The 14,767-nt window shown below is 41.5% G+C and overlaps 1 protein-coding gene across 4 annotated transcripts in view; it reads left to right on the forward strand.

The window, feature by feature from the left end:
- atp10b (ATPase phospholipid transporting 10B) overlaps positions 1 to 14,767 on the forward strand; it is a 364,284-nt gene that overhangs the window by 132,493 nt on the left and 217,024 nt on the right. For 3 of the 4 annotated variants that reach the window (XR_005943877.1, XM_041194601.1, XM_041194600.1), the window contains exons 2-3: positions 1,827 to 1,973; positions 7,118 to 7,265. Coding sequence is in view for 1 of the 4 variants with exons in the window: in XM_041194602.1 (XP_041050536.1) it covers positions 1,972 to 1,973 (2 nt within the window). In the remaining 3 variants the exon portion in view is untranslated. The remainder of the gene's footprint in view (positions 1 to 1,826; positions 1,974 to 7,117; positions 7,266 to 14,767) is intronic. The other variant, XM_041194602.1, reaches the window with a different exon arrangement.

Below are 14,767 nucleotides of genomic sequence, written 5' to 3' on the forward strand. Positions count from 1 at the left end.
CTTCATTGCATCTTGATGTGGGATTTTCTGGCGCCTCCTATTAGAATTAGGTCTGTGCCTGCAATCGTATTCAGGAAGAAAAAAACACTATCATTCACCCAGAAATTGGACTGCTTGACATCTGATTTTCAAGCTAAAAGACAAGCATTGACAAACCCAATATTGGGTATCTTGTGCCAACATGGGGCAGAACTTTCTGTCTGTCAGGCGGGCAGGCACAACCCAATCTCCAGTGGGCAGGGAGCCGATCCCCACTGGAGAAGTGGGTCCCACCGCCATTTTACGTAGGCGGGCCAACTAAGGCCCACCCAGTGTGATGTCCGACGGGAAGCGTTATGCGGGTGTGGAGGGGATTCCCCAAAGCGAGAGTGCGCTCTTTCGCGCATGTGCACGAAAGTGCACACATCTCCCTGAGGCTAAATGCTGTCTCAGGGAGATCACTGACAGCTTTAAAAATATTAAAAATAGAGGAAAAAAAATTCCTTAACATGTCCGCCTCATGTGACAATGTCACATGAGATGGGGCATGTTCATAAATTGCACTAAAACTTTATTAAACTTTTTAAATCCCTACATGAAACATCATCCCGCCAGTGGCTGAGGTTTCATGTTTTTTCTATTGCCCACTGGGGCTCCTGGCCTGCCCACCAACCTTAAGGTTGGACGAGCAGGTCCTTTAATTGTTTCAACGATCCTGTCAATGGTCTCAATTGGCCATTGACAGGTCGGCGGGCCCGCAGCTGATTTTGCTGTGCCCCCGCCTTCCTGAAAATTTAAATGGGGCTGGATGACGTCAGGGGTTCCGCCCGACATCATCCCGTATCATTTTACGCGTCAGCGAGCGGGCCCCGCCCCCTGCTCACCAACGGCAAAATTCAGCCCATGGTGTGGTGGCATGGTAGCCACCATACTGGACTTACCTTCTTTCAGGTATCACTGGTGATTGCCTGAAAACAGTGAAATTTAATTATACAAAGAAGTATCTTGCAACAATTGCAAAACACTTCTGACATGGTTAGTATCATGATGGAGCTTGCACTTCACAATGCCCGGCAAATCTTTTTGTTTTTGCAGTGGTCTAACTAGTGCTCCTTGGGAACTGCCTGAAGCTGTGAAAGAAGCACAAAAGGTTAAAACCTACCTGAATGTGGAAAGGAGGAGGAGGAATGCTGGCTCCAATTAAAACAGTACCACATTGGTGGTCGTTGTTAATAAATGGTAGTTCTAAGTTGTAGCCATATAGCCACTTTCAAACCAATTAGGATTCGGTTACATGAAAATATCTCAAAACTATTGGCATTTTCTCAAGCCTAATGATTTGCTTTACCCAAGTATTTGTTATAATCCATATTTTAGAATGGTGTTAGGAGACATTTGTAGTATAATCTGAACTCGAGCTTAAAATACATCATCCTATTTGCTATCCTAACCAGTTACTTTTGCTATTAACATGGAATCCAAGTAGCATTGGTGTGATTGGATTTTAAATCCGTCAAGGTTATAGAAAGGGGAAAATCACTGCTTTCCTGTTGTTAAAAAATAAAATACAGAAACAGGAAAGGGAGTGAGAGACTCCAATAAGTGTAAGCTCTTTATGGTAATTTAGATAAATGTAGTTTACTTTTGAATTTTGGCACGTGTGTTAGATTCTCATTGTTTCCTTTAAAGTGGAGAAGCCAGTGGAGTTATGTGATAACAATACATGCAGGGATTCTGTGCTGGATGTATCTCAGAAATTGATATTAGGAAGGCTAATCTCAGTCTAAATTAAGATCAAATATATGACTGAGAAATACCTTCTTATTGGTTGCCCTTTCTTTCCACAGATTAAACTCATAGAACCTACAGAGATTTTGACTACAAGGTTGTTTGAAGGCTTGATAATGAAGATTGGGAATTAGCAACAAAAATCACAAAACGTGAATCTATATCTGGCTTAAATGTGTGGACATATTGCCCTCTTAATGAACGATGTAAGTATTTATTGAAAAACATTGCTATTATTTCTACACATTTCGAGCACACTGTATAATTTATATACTTTATTATTAAACCAAGATGACCTGAAATACTTTCAGTAATTGTAATGATAAAGTTGAGTTTTATTTTAAATCAGGCATGAGCTCAAGCTTCAACAGGTGCCTTAAACTTGCTTGGTCCAGGAAATGGAGGGAAAAAATTCAGCTACAGTCCATCCCAGGTAGCTAAAGGAAATGGAGGTGAAGATACTGGAAGGGCCATAATCCTTCAATATTTCCTAGGTACGGGGAAGGTGCCAGAGAATTGGAGAGTAGCAAATGTGACAATCTTATCCAAAACAGGGTGTAAAGACAGTCCTAGCAACTATGGACCAATCAGTCCTGGGGAAGGTTTTAGAAATAATGATCAGAGAAAAAAATCAAGAGGCACTTGGAGAGGTTTGAGTTAATTAAGGAGAGCTAGCATGGATTTGAAAGAGGCAGATCATGCTTGGCTAATCTAATTGGATTTTTTGATGAAGTAATAGAGAAGGTTGATGGGGAATGCATGTTTTCTATATGGATTTAAAGAAAGTGTTCGAAAAAGTACTACCTATAAGGCTAACAAAACTGAGACCCGTGGAATAGGAAGGTCAGTGTCAACTTGGATAAAAAAACAATTTGGCTTAAGGACAGAAAGCAGCGATTCGTTGTAAATGGTTATTTTTCAGACTGGTTGATGGTAGATAGTAGTATTTCCCAAGAGTCAGTGCCAGGATCACTTTGCTTTATCCTGAGGACATGAATATTGGAATATGGAGTAAAATTTCAAAAGTTGCTGATGATATCGAACATGGAGGAATGGCAACCAATAAGGATGATACCAAGAAAAAGCAAAATACTATGGATGCTGGAAATCTGAAATCAAAACAGATAATACTGGAAAAACTCAAAAGATCTAACAGCATCAGTGGAGAGAGAAAAACAGAGTTAACGTTAATGGACTCAAAACACTAACTGCTTCTTTCTCCACAAATGCTGTTAAACCTTCAGAGTTTTTCCAGAATTTCCTGTTTTAATAAGGATGATACTAATTGCTTGCAATAAGGCATAGGCTAGCAGAATAGGTAGACAAGTGGCAGATGGAATTTAATACAGAAGTGTCAAGTGACACATTTTGGCAAATAGGATAGGGGCAGGCAATATCGACTCAATTACACAATTCTAAATAGCGTGCAGAAACAGAAGGACCTGATCTTTTCTTGGACAGGGAGATGGTTGAATTTTTGTGTAGGTGGATATTTACTTCTTGTCATCATATGTTGCTGTTTTAATGGACTGTCCTGCCCAAGACACCTTCAATATAAAGCACAAATCTTCATCTTTTCTTATCCAACACAGTGCTTGGGACCAATGCTATTCTAAATTGTTTCTTCACCACAGCTTTCCTAAAAAAAATCCTAAATTCATTCACAAACATCTGCATATTTAAATAGCATTTTTTTATGTGCATAGATCTTTGAACGTGGCAGGACATAGAGTGTTTAGCAAAGCATATATGATTTTGGGCATAATTAATAGAGGCATTGAGTACAAAATCAGTAAAGCTAGTTTGTAACTGGTGTATTGCATCCAGTTTTGGCCACCACAATTTAGGGGATAACTCTTTCGAGTACAAACACATTTCCATCTGTTCCTATTCAGATGAAGTTACATTGTTTCATAGTTTGCCATTGTGAGATTTGAACTTTTGATCTTGGGGTTACAAGCCCAGTACCATAACCACTTGGCTATTTAGGCCAAGCACAATTTAGGGGGTATGTGAAGGTTTTTGAGGAGGTGTAAAGGAGATTTACCTGACAGGTTCCAGCTGTAGGGGATTTTAGCCATAAGTTTTGGTCGGGGAAGCTGGTGTTCTCTTTGGAGCAAAGGAGACTGAGAGGAGTTTTGATATAGGTGTACAGGATTATGATAGGTTTGGATAGGTGGATAAGGAAGGTAACTGATAGCACAAGGACCAGAGGACACAGATGCAAGTGTTTTGGAGAGGGATGTGGGGGAAGGAGGTAATGACCTGGAACTCATTGCCTACGAGGATATTGGAAGCAAAGATGATCAATGATTTCAAAAGGAAATTGGATGGGCCCTTGAAGGAAATAAACTTTTAGGACTCTGAGGATAAAGTGAGACACCAAAACTGACTGGATTGCTCCACAGGAAGCCAGCATAGAATCCAAATAGCCTCCTTCTGTGCTATAAATTACTCTCTGACTCTGAGTACCTGCTCTGGATCACTGGCCTCTGACCCTTGCTGGAAACAGTAAGTGTATGCGGACATTGCTGAAAAGCTTACCAATACCTGCAAGTGTAAAGTTTCTAAACCTGTGCAGTCATCAGGAAGCTGCACGCAAAGGGAATAAAGGATGGTGAATCATCAGCATAGCACTGGCACTATCTCAGACCCAAGTGACTCCTTGTTACAGCATCAGTTTACTGAGTTTAGCCTATTGTCTGTGTTTATACATGATGACTGCTTACTAGGAGGAGATAACAAGAAAGCAGGAGCTTGTGCAACTGTACACTGGATACTCAGCAATTTCATAAACAAAGAGAGAAAGGGGATGACAGATGGTTCTTTTCTTGGGCAGGGAGATGGTTGAATTTTTGTGTAGGTGGATATTTACTTCTTGTCACCATATGTTGCTGTTTTAATGGACTGTCCTGCCCAAGACACCTTCAATATAAAGCACAAATCTTCATCTTTTTTTACCCAACACAGTACTTGGGACCTGTCCATTAGCTATTCTAAATTGTTTCTTCGCCACAGCTTTCCTAAAAAAAATCCTAAATGCATTCACAAACATCTGCATATTTAAATAGCATTTTCTTATGTAAAACAATCTTGCTGATATTTCCCCTGAAATCTATTGCCTCTGTGGGGTGATTATCAACCCTGGATTCCATTTTTCATCTAAAATATGTGGGGTAATGCTGACCTCATTGATTCCCAAGGCCTACCTGATGCCATTTTTCAGCAGCATTGTAAATAGGTGAAAAGTTCATCTGCTAAAAAAATTGCAGCCAGTTGGGAAGTGGCCATTAGTTGGTTACTTGAGGGTCTCAATTGCTACAAGGATGGGCACGAAGCATTGCCCTTAACCTGTTAAATTCCGGTCAGGTCAGAGGTGAGCAAGTAGGCAGCGGAAAAGGCGCCCACAGAATTTTATGTGCCTGCAAACTCACATACAGGAGGGGACTGTAAAATCCTTCCCCAGTTACCAGACCCTGACTTTCAAGCTTCAGATGCGAATGAGTGAAGCGTGTACGATGTGCACAATGCCGAGTCATGCCAAGCATTGTGCAGCCTAAGCAGTTGTCCTGAAAATGAAGCTTTGAATGGGTCTTTTTGGTGGAGCCAGGAGAAGCTGGAGTGGTCCTCCTAAGCATAGAAAAAACAACTGTACTCATTTGAAAACCCCTACATCTGGCATTACTTAACGCAAGCAAGGCCTGATTTGCTGGATAGCTCAGAATGTGAATGGTCAGTTTACTACCGCCTCTCCCTCCCACAACAGGTAAGCTACAACAAAGCACCTATCTGGAATCTTCGCCTCACTGGTAGTGACATTTAAACGGGTCCATGCTCCGATATGGTTGAGTTTTCCTCCCAATGTCTACTTGCACCCACAAAACATATCAAAAACTTATTTACATATTGCTCAGTGCACAAAGTCCCACAAGTGTGCTACAGAGAAGATGAGAAATGAAGCATAAATTAAAGTTAAACTTGTTCATCAATATATAGTTTGAGCAACTGAGAATTTGTTTAAATGGCAATGCTGCCTCAGTGGCTAATTTAGATGGCAAAAACTTAACTGTTCTGATTAGTTCTGACCCGAGGACATTTATGTAACAGAAATTGGATGTTTTTTTTATAAAAAGGTGATGAATGCAATAGAAATACAATGGTGGGGGGGGGGGGCGCGGTGGAGGGCGTAAAGTTAACCTTTTCCAAGCCCCAGCAGCTTAAAACAAATTAATTTGAATCAAATCCTTACTAAAAACCAGCAGAAGCTTTTGGAGCCTCCAGAGTAATTGTGCAGTTGGAGACTGACACAAAGTGAATAATACCATCAGGGTTCCTTTCTTTTAAGCACATATGAAAGGATTATTGGATTCTTGTGCATCTGTCTCATCCTGGATTTTTTGGGGGTATTTTGAGTGATGAAAGCCTTATCAGATGTACTGACTCGGAAAGGTTACTAAGCCTGAGAAATGCAGGAGCTGAATAAAACTGCACAGTTGAAGCTGAAACCTGCCTTGTTAATGAGTGTATTAGTGCTGATGTTAATCCAATTCCCTGGCAAATTGGGCTTAGCATTACCTTGCAGCCAGAAACCTGTGTTGATGACTGAATATCCACCTGTTAGTTCAATGCTCTTACACAGTTGGGTTCAGTCACTCCTCAAAGTCAGGAGCCCCCACCCTTGGTGCACTCATTACCATCAACAGTGGCTATCTGTCAGTGATTGCTGGCCTGGGCAGTATAAACTCTTAACTTATAAATGCACAGGCTGGTGGTTTGTTGTATGTAAATCAGCACTCCTTCGCGTGTGTGCTGTATATATTTTAAGTGCTTCAAGTTTTTATCTTATGTTCAAAATTAGCTGCTTGTAGTAAAGGCTGCAGATATTTTTTGTAAAAAAAGGCAAAAGAAATTTTAGTTTGGGGCTTATTTAAAAATGCTCTACTGGGAAATAAAATAAATGTCACATGTATGGGTTCTCCTGTGGTCCTGTTAATTTTTTGAAGGGTCTAAGCGGTGGTTTAAAAGACACATAAATCAAAGAGGCAGAAATAGTAAGTTAATCATCAGTCTTAATAGTGATCTGGATAAAACTATAACCTACTTGGAATAGCCTGCTGGTTTGTACCTGGATGATATAGAGCTATATGGCACTCGAGCCATCATAGTTCGATGCACTATTTGACGGATCATGAATTGGTGGAATTGAAATAAATACAGATAAGCACCACTCACTCCCAACATTACAGAAATAATAACAGGTCAGTGTAAAGTGAAAATTTAACTCCTTGATAGGGCTGATAAATGGAGCTTGTTTTCATTTTCAAGAACATTTACAAAACATGATTTACAGATTTACAATGGTCATAAAAGGAAGTTATTTTGCTGAGGATTTCTACAGACAAAAAAACAGAGGGGAAAAAGTAGAAGCAGGCAAATCACGGCCAAAACCAAGTAAACCACTTTGTTGGAGGAATCGAACAAGTTCTGCAATTCTTCAGGTAATTATGCTCATTACAGTAGCACAGATCCTTGGCTCTATTGACAATTATCTATTCTGACAGTCTTTTCAGTCAAGTGCTTTAATTAGCAACACAATGTTACTATTTGGGCTTTTGTCTTGCATTTATAGCAAAAGGCAGTTTCCAAAAGCAGAAGTCACTTAACCAAAATCTGTGCCCTTTTGTCTGTCATGAATGGGTTTACAAATTAACTCCCTCAATTATAGCATGTCCTTGGCTGGAAATCATGATAAATATTCTGACAGACTATTGTCTCTAAGCTAAAAGCAACTTGGTCAGATTTACTTACAGCTAAATTAATACATAGAAATCACAGATATCAAAACAGATCAATACTTAAAAGACACAAAATTAGAAACTGTGCTGTTGACTTGTCACGAAACATTTTGATGCAATATTAGCTTTAAGAGTTTATAGACCTTTGGAATGGCAACTTTAGATGCACTGGGCAGAATTTTGCCTTTGATGGGCGGGCGGGCAGCCGATTGCCGCTGCCGAAACGGGCCCTGCCGCCATTTTGAGTGGGCGAGCCAATTAAGGCCTGCCCAGCAAGCCGCCCAACAGGAAGCGCTCTGTGCAGGGGGGGAGGGATTCCCCAACTGTCAGACGAGATGGGACATGTTAATAGATATCACATAAACTTTATTAAAGTTTTTTAAAACAGACATGAAACCTCATCCCGCCTGTGGATGAGGTTTCATGTTTTTTCAGAAGCCCGCTGAGGCTCCTGGCCTGCCCGCCAACCTTAAGGTTGGTTGGGCAGAGCCTTTAATTGGCTTAAATATCCTGTCAATGGCATTAATTGGCCATTGACAGGTCGGTGGGCGGACAGCTGATCGCATTATCCACCCGCCTTCCTGAATATTTAAATGGGGTGGGATGACGTCGTCCCGCGTCATTTTCGTGTCAGTGAGTGGGCCCCGACCCCAGCTCGCTGACAGAAAATTTCTGCCACTAAGTTTATGTTGACATATGGTGTTTGGATATCTTGTTAGACCATAGCTGTAATTTACGCCATGGGATACACATTGTGTTGATGCTACTTCCTTGACGTAAACCAAAAGGTTAAGATTTTGACAGATACCATACACTGTCAGGTGTTGATGCCTGAATACTTACTGCTTCTCCTGTACCTTTCCTTCAATAGTTCAGCAATTACAGAAACAAAATTAATCTACTCCACACTCTCTCAATTCACATATGTTATCATTTCAAATGGTTAGCAAGCAACTATTTGACTTAAATAGTGTCTAAACAAAGACAATGAAAGAAAGTCTTTTTGGGACAGATGTTTTCCCCATGAAATGTGCTGTTGGTTTAGCCAGTTACATATTTCAGTCGCTGTTATTACAGAAGCATGTGGTCCAGTTCAAAAGTGAAGCATTTTTGTCTATTAAATTTTGGATTCATTCCTGTTGAACCAGACACATGCAGAGTTAAGATCAGTCACTGCTCACAACCTCTGAAAGTTGTGTACGGAACACATTACAATCTGGCCAATTTCACATGTCATGACAAGGCGGAGCCTTGATAGTCTACAAAAGTCTTAGTTTGTGATTTGCTGTTGTCATTACACTTGAATAGGAACCTGTCTTGCATCATCTCGAAAATAATTAACGCCAATCAATTAATCAAGATATTTCAGTATATTCTAATTTGGCCAGCTCAAAACTTTCATTGGTTGTAGAGGTTCTCTGATCATTTATCTAAATAATGAGCAACTAGGGACACATTCCGGTTCACAAGGGATCCAAAGCCTACTATTTCTTATCTCCATGCTACTCCTTTGTGACGTCATCCGAAGAAACAGCATCAGTTTTGTGGTAATCTGAGGTGTAATACACCTTTAAGAGAATGTGAGCAGATTGACCACGTGACTGTAAGACTCAATAGCTGTGTAGCGTGGGCTACCAGGTTAATGTTAGTCTAGAGTAGAGTCTGGATGGTGAGGCACACATCATGTTAGTGCTCTGTTGTCTGTGTAAATAATAGCATGAGCTTCATTTTATATTGGTCACTACATCTGCAGTATACTGTAATCGACTCACCTGCTGACAGATAAGCATGTAGTTCGCGAGCAAAGCAACCCCGTAGTAGAACATAACAACTGGCGATGTGGTAAAACACAACCAATCGATGACACCAAGGAAAGACGCGAAAACTCAACTGTAGTGAATCAGCCGTGCCTTGCAGGCCGTTGTAAGTACAGCCCTCATCATAGCCATCAAAGTTATCTCCCTCCAATAGCCATAATTTGGCCCCATCGAGCCATTTGATCAGACCACCGATGAGTGGCCACATTACATTGACCGCCTTGCGTTTTTCTTTTTGGCCAATGACATATCGGGGGGGAGGAGAAGAGGTGAGCGATCCTCTTATCAACATGGGGCAGTAAAACATACGGCCTAATTCGTAGTTTAACAGTACCCAACGCCCTAGATTCCAAGAGCTTTGATGAGTTGGTGAATCTTGTGAAAAACCACTTTCAGCCAAAGTATGTTCCCCTATGACTGTTATGGATGCGCCTGCATCCGCCTCTATTCGAATGGGTTTCCTGTTGGCTTCTACTGTCATGTAGATTGGCTCTGTTTTACCCACTCTTCAGTTGTGTAGCAAGTAATTATCTGACTCTGTTTCTTCTGGTTCCTCCTTCATATAAATTTCACGACTTCTGCCTTTTTTGTTAGAAATTTTGCCTCAACCTTTCTTTACAGTATCACATAATGTTTCCATTGCACTGGCAGTAGAAACACTCGGTTCTTTTAAACTGTTGTTTGTTTGTAGGCTGTCTGGTTTTATTTCTGCCATTATTAATGTGGTTTTTATCAGTTAAACCATTGCTTTTTGCTGCACTGTTAATGGCGGCGTTTTCCTGCCTTTCCGCGGAACCCTGCTATTCCATGCCATTTCTAACCGATGCATCCCTCCTGATGCGAAGAATGACACCATTTTGTAATCCCTTGACTTTTTCTGAATCCCCAACTATGCTTTCCATTGCGAGCGTCAACTCCAGTGCCTTGCTGAGTCTAAATTCTAAATTTAAATACTGACAACCTTTTTTGAATGGCATCTTCGTTAATCCCACACACTAATCGGTCTCTTAACATGTTGGTAATTATCTCCTGAACTCACAGTACTCTGTCAGTTGTTTCAAGGCTGCTACATAGCAAGTGACTGTCTCTCCAGGGGTGCAACACCTCGAATTGATTTAAGTATCTGAATGGAGGAGGCCACTCACTAAAGCTGGGAAACTCAGATGCCAGATTAAAGACATATAATGGTGAAAACAAACAAGTAAAAAGTATATGCAACGTTCCAGTACTATAGGGAAGACAGTCTGCTAATCTACCCCTGATAGTGGTAGCAAGGGGGCGGCCAACTCTAAGATAAAAGCAAAATACTGTGGATGCTGGAAACCTGAAACAAGAATAGAAATAGCTGGAAAAACTCAGCAGGTCTGACTGCATCTGCGGAGAGGAATACAGTTAACATTTTGAGTCTGTATGACTCTTCATCAGAACCAGAATGAAAGATCTGCAAGAATTATTACAGAAATATGCCTGTGTTCAGGGAAGAGCTTGGGAATATTCAGGGGCTGCAAGCTAAAATCCATGTGGGTCCTGGAGCAACCCCCAGATATATGAAGGCGAGGCCAGTCCCCTGCGCATTACAAGGAAAATATGGATATTGAATTGGACAGGCTGGAAAGGTTGAGAGTCTTACAACCTGTATGATTTTCTGAATGGGCAGCGCCCATAGTTCCTGTTCTAAAGCCTGACTAGAATGTACGAATATGCAGGGATTACAAGTTGACCATCAACAAAGTGGCCAGACCTGATAGGCACCCTGTACCAAAAACTGATGAATTGCACTCCAAGCTGGCAGAGGGAAAGGCATATACGAAACTCAACATGAGCCATGCTTACCAGCACGTCAAGTTAGAAAAGGCCTCTTGGGATTTTGTGACATCAACACACATAAGGGGTTATACCAGTATACCAGGTTACCCTTCGGAGTCTCATCAGCTTGTGTCATTTTCCAACGGATTGTGGAAAATTTACTCCAAGGTCTACCCCATGTGGTTGTTTATCTCAATGATGTCCTAGTAACAGGACTAACTGATGAACAACACCTGGCTAACTTGGAAGACGTATTGAAGCGTTTCTCACGAGCTAGAAGATGCTTGAAAAGGGAAAAATGTATCTTCCAAGCAAAAGGAGTGATTTACCTGGGTCATAGGGTCAACTTGCAGGGCCTTCACCCAGTAGAAGACAAGGTGAGAGGTATTCGTGTGGCGCCAGCCCCGAAAAATGCCACAGAGTTCAAGTCCTTCTTGGGAATGGTTAACTACTATGGTCGTTTTCTCCCAAATTTATTAACAGTACTGGCTTCAGGTTACTCAAGAAAAACCACAGGTGGACTTGGCAAGCCCCACATCAACAGGCTTTTACTGCAGTAAAGCAGTTATAACATTCATCGGTCCTGTTCGTACATTTTGACCCAAACAAAGAATTGATTTTAACCTGCGTTGCATCCCATTATGGAGTAGGGGCAGGAATACATTAAATGTGACCACCGGTATTTCCCCCGCAGAGTTATTAATGAAGAGACGTCTCAAGACATGTTTGAGACTCATAAGGCCAAATTTAGGGGGGGAGGGGGGTAGACAGAAGTCAGGAGGCCAAGAAAAATGAACACAATTACCACAATTGTGAAAGAAACATCACAGTAGGAGAAACAGTTTTTGCAAAGAACTTTGGAGATGGGCCCAAATGGCTATCGGATGAAGTTAGCGTAGTGACAGGACCCCTGTCCTACCATATATTGGTTGAAAGTTGGATAATCAGGAGACGTGTAGATCACCTTAGGAAAAGATCCACAAGAAAAGGTGTACCAAACATTCCCATTGGAGTCTACACCACAGGTAGAAAGAACTCCTCTTGCTTTGGAAGTACCTGTAGGACCCGTTGAGCATGAGAGAGTCAAAGAGGCAAACTTACAGGTTCCTACTGGGGAGCCAAATGGACAGATAACTCCTGACAGGGAGGCCTCAGATAAAGCATCCAAAGCTGTAGAACTACAACAGTCAACATGTTTGAAAAAGCCTCCTGAGATTCTGAATTTGTAAATAGTTCATTTCTGAAAAATAGTTAATATATTGTAAAATGTACTTTCAAGTAAAGGGGGAGGGATGTGGTAATCTGAGATGTTATACACCTTTAAGAGAATGTGAGCAGATTGACCATGTGACTGTAAGACCCAATGGCTGTGTAGTGCGGGCTACCATGTTAATGTTAGTCTAGAGTAGGGTCTGGTTGGAGAGGCACACATCATGTTAGTGCTCTGTTGTCTGTGTAAATGAATAGCATGTGATTCATTTCCTTTTGGTCTCTGCATCTGCAGTTTATTGTAATCGACTCACCTGCCGACAGACAAGGAGCAACCGGTTCACAAGCAAAGCGACCCCATAGCAGAACATAATAAGTTTCCATGTGCAGGCTGACGACATCCAGCTATACTCTCAACTCTTCCACTGTCTAAATTGTCAGATTGCTTGTCCAACATCCAGGGTTGGATGAGCAAAACTTCCCTTCAACTAAATATTAGGAGGACTGAAACTATTGTCCTTATTTCCCATCACAATCTATGTTCCTAGCCATTAACTCTTTTCCTCTCCCTGGCAACTGTCTTGAGGCTGAACCAGGCTGCTTGCAAACTCGGTGTCATATTTGACCCTGAAGTGAGCTTCTGACCATTTCCACACCATTGGTAATACTTCCTACTTCCTCCTCCATAACAACACCCAACTCTGGCCCTGCCTCAATTCATCTGTGGCTGAAATCCTCATCAATGTTTCTGTTACCTCTAGATTTGACCATTCCAAAATACTCTGGGCCAGTTTCCTACTTTCTGCCCTCCAAATTGACATCATCTAAAACTCAGCACCTCGTGCCCTAATTCACACAAGTCCAGTTCACTCATCATCTCTCTGCTCACTGACCTTTCTAGCCTTGATTTAAAAATTCCCATCCTTGCTTTTAATTCCTTTGATTTCCTCACTCTCCCTATTTCTGTAATTTCCTCCAAGATCTACATTCTTCCAATTCAGGGACTCGCGCATTCCTGATTTGGATCACTCCACCTCAGTGCTGTGCCTTCAGCTGCTGAGGTCATAAGCTCTGGAATTCCCTGGCTAAACCTCTTGGCCTCTCTTCCTCTCCTTGCTCCATTAAGACAGTCCTTAAATCATGCTCAAAGAGTATTTTTTTGGTCATCTACCCTACTATCTCCTTATGTGGCTTGGTGTTAAGTTTTATTAATTTTACAACATTTAAAAAAACAATATAAATATGTTTTTTTTGGTTTTGTTCTGCTTATATCGTTATTGCTGAGCTCAAATAAAGTATCTAATATAAAATCTCAAGACATGTAACTGGGTCCTCCCAGAAATGTTGAATTAGATTCATAGGATCCAAAATATATTTCAGTTATTTTTCCTATAACTATGGCTCTCATCGTGGATGGCCTGAGACCACAGCTGTAGCTGCATGGATATGGCAGATACAGGGCGATTTTTGTGGAATATTTGAAAGATGTTTCTGCATGGAAGGTGTAGTAATTATAGGCTTATTTAATGTTTAATGAACCTTTAAGAGTAATACATGTTAAGGAAGATCACGTGATCTGCAGTAATCAATAGGATAGTAGCGCGGGCTACCTCAGCAATCGGAGTTGCTTCTGAGTATGTTGTAAATAAACTTAATGGGCAGAATTTTGCCCTTGACGGGCAGGTGGGCCCGACCAATTCGGCAGCGGGTGGGCATTCAATCCCTGCCGCTGAAATGGTCCACACCACCATTTTACGTGGGCAGGCCAAATAAGGTCCACCCAGTGTGACGTCCGCCGGAAATGTTAATAAATATCACAAAAACTTTATTAAAGATTTTTAAAACTGACATGAAACCTCATCGCGCCAGCGAATGAGGTTTCATATTTTTTCAGAAGCCCGCTGGGGCTCCTGGCCTTCCCGCCAACCTTAAGGTTGGATGGGCAGGGCCTTTAATTGGTTAAACTACCCTGTCAATGGCCTCAATTGGCCATTGACAAGTCGGTGGGCGGACAGCTGATTGCGCTGTTCCCCCTGCATTCCTGAATATTTAAATGGGACAGGATGAAGTTGGGAGTTCTGCCCAACGTCATTCCGTGTCATTTTTGCGTTGGTGAGTGGGCTCCGCCCCCAGCTCGCCGACGGAAAAATTCTGCCCAATGTTTCCACCCAAGAAGCGTCTGCAAATCAACTCTATCATTAATAGTAGCAACTCGGCCACCCTTACAACAAACTGGCAATGAGGATAAAACAGGATGGACAGAAAGAATTCAGCACTTCTCTGAACAAACTGAAGAATGAGTTGACAGAGGAGACACAACAATGTTCAATTTTCCAGGAGGCAGCAAACAAATACAAAAAAGAGACGGAAGAG

Source organism: Carcharodon carcharias, chromosome 8 (assembly GCF_017639515.1).
Source record: "Carcharodon carcharias isolate sCarCar2 chromosome 8, sCarCar2.pri, whole genome shotgun sequence".
Lineage (NCBI taxonomy): Eukaryota > Metazoa > Chordata > Chondrichthyes > Lamniformes > Lamnidae > Carcharodon > Carcharodon carcharias.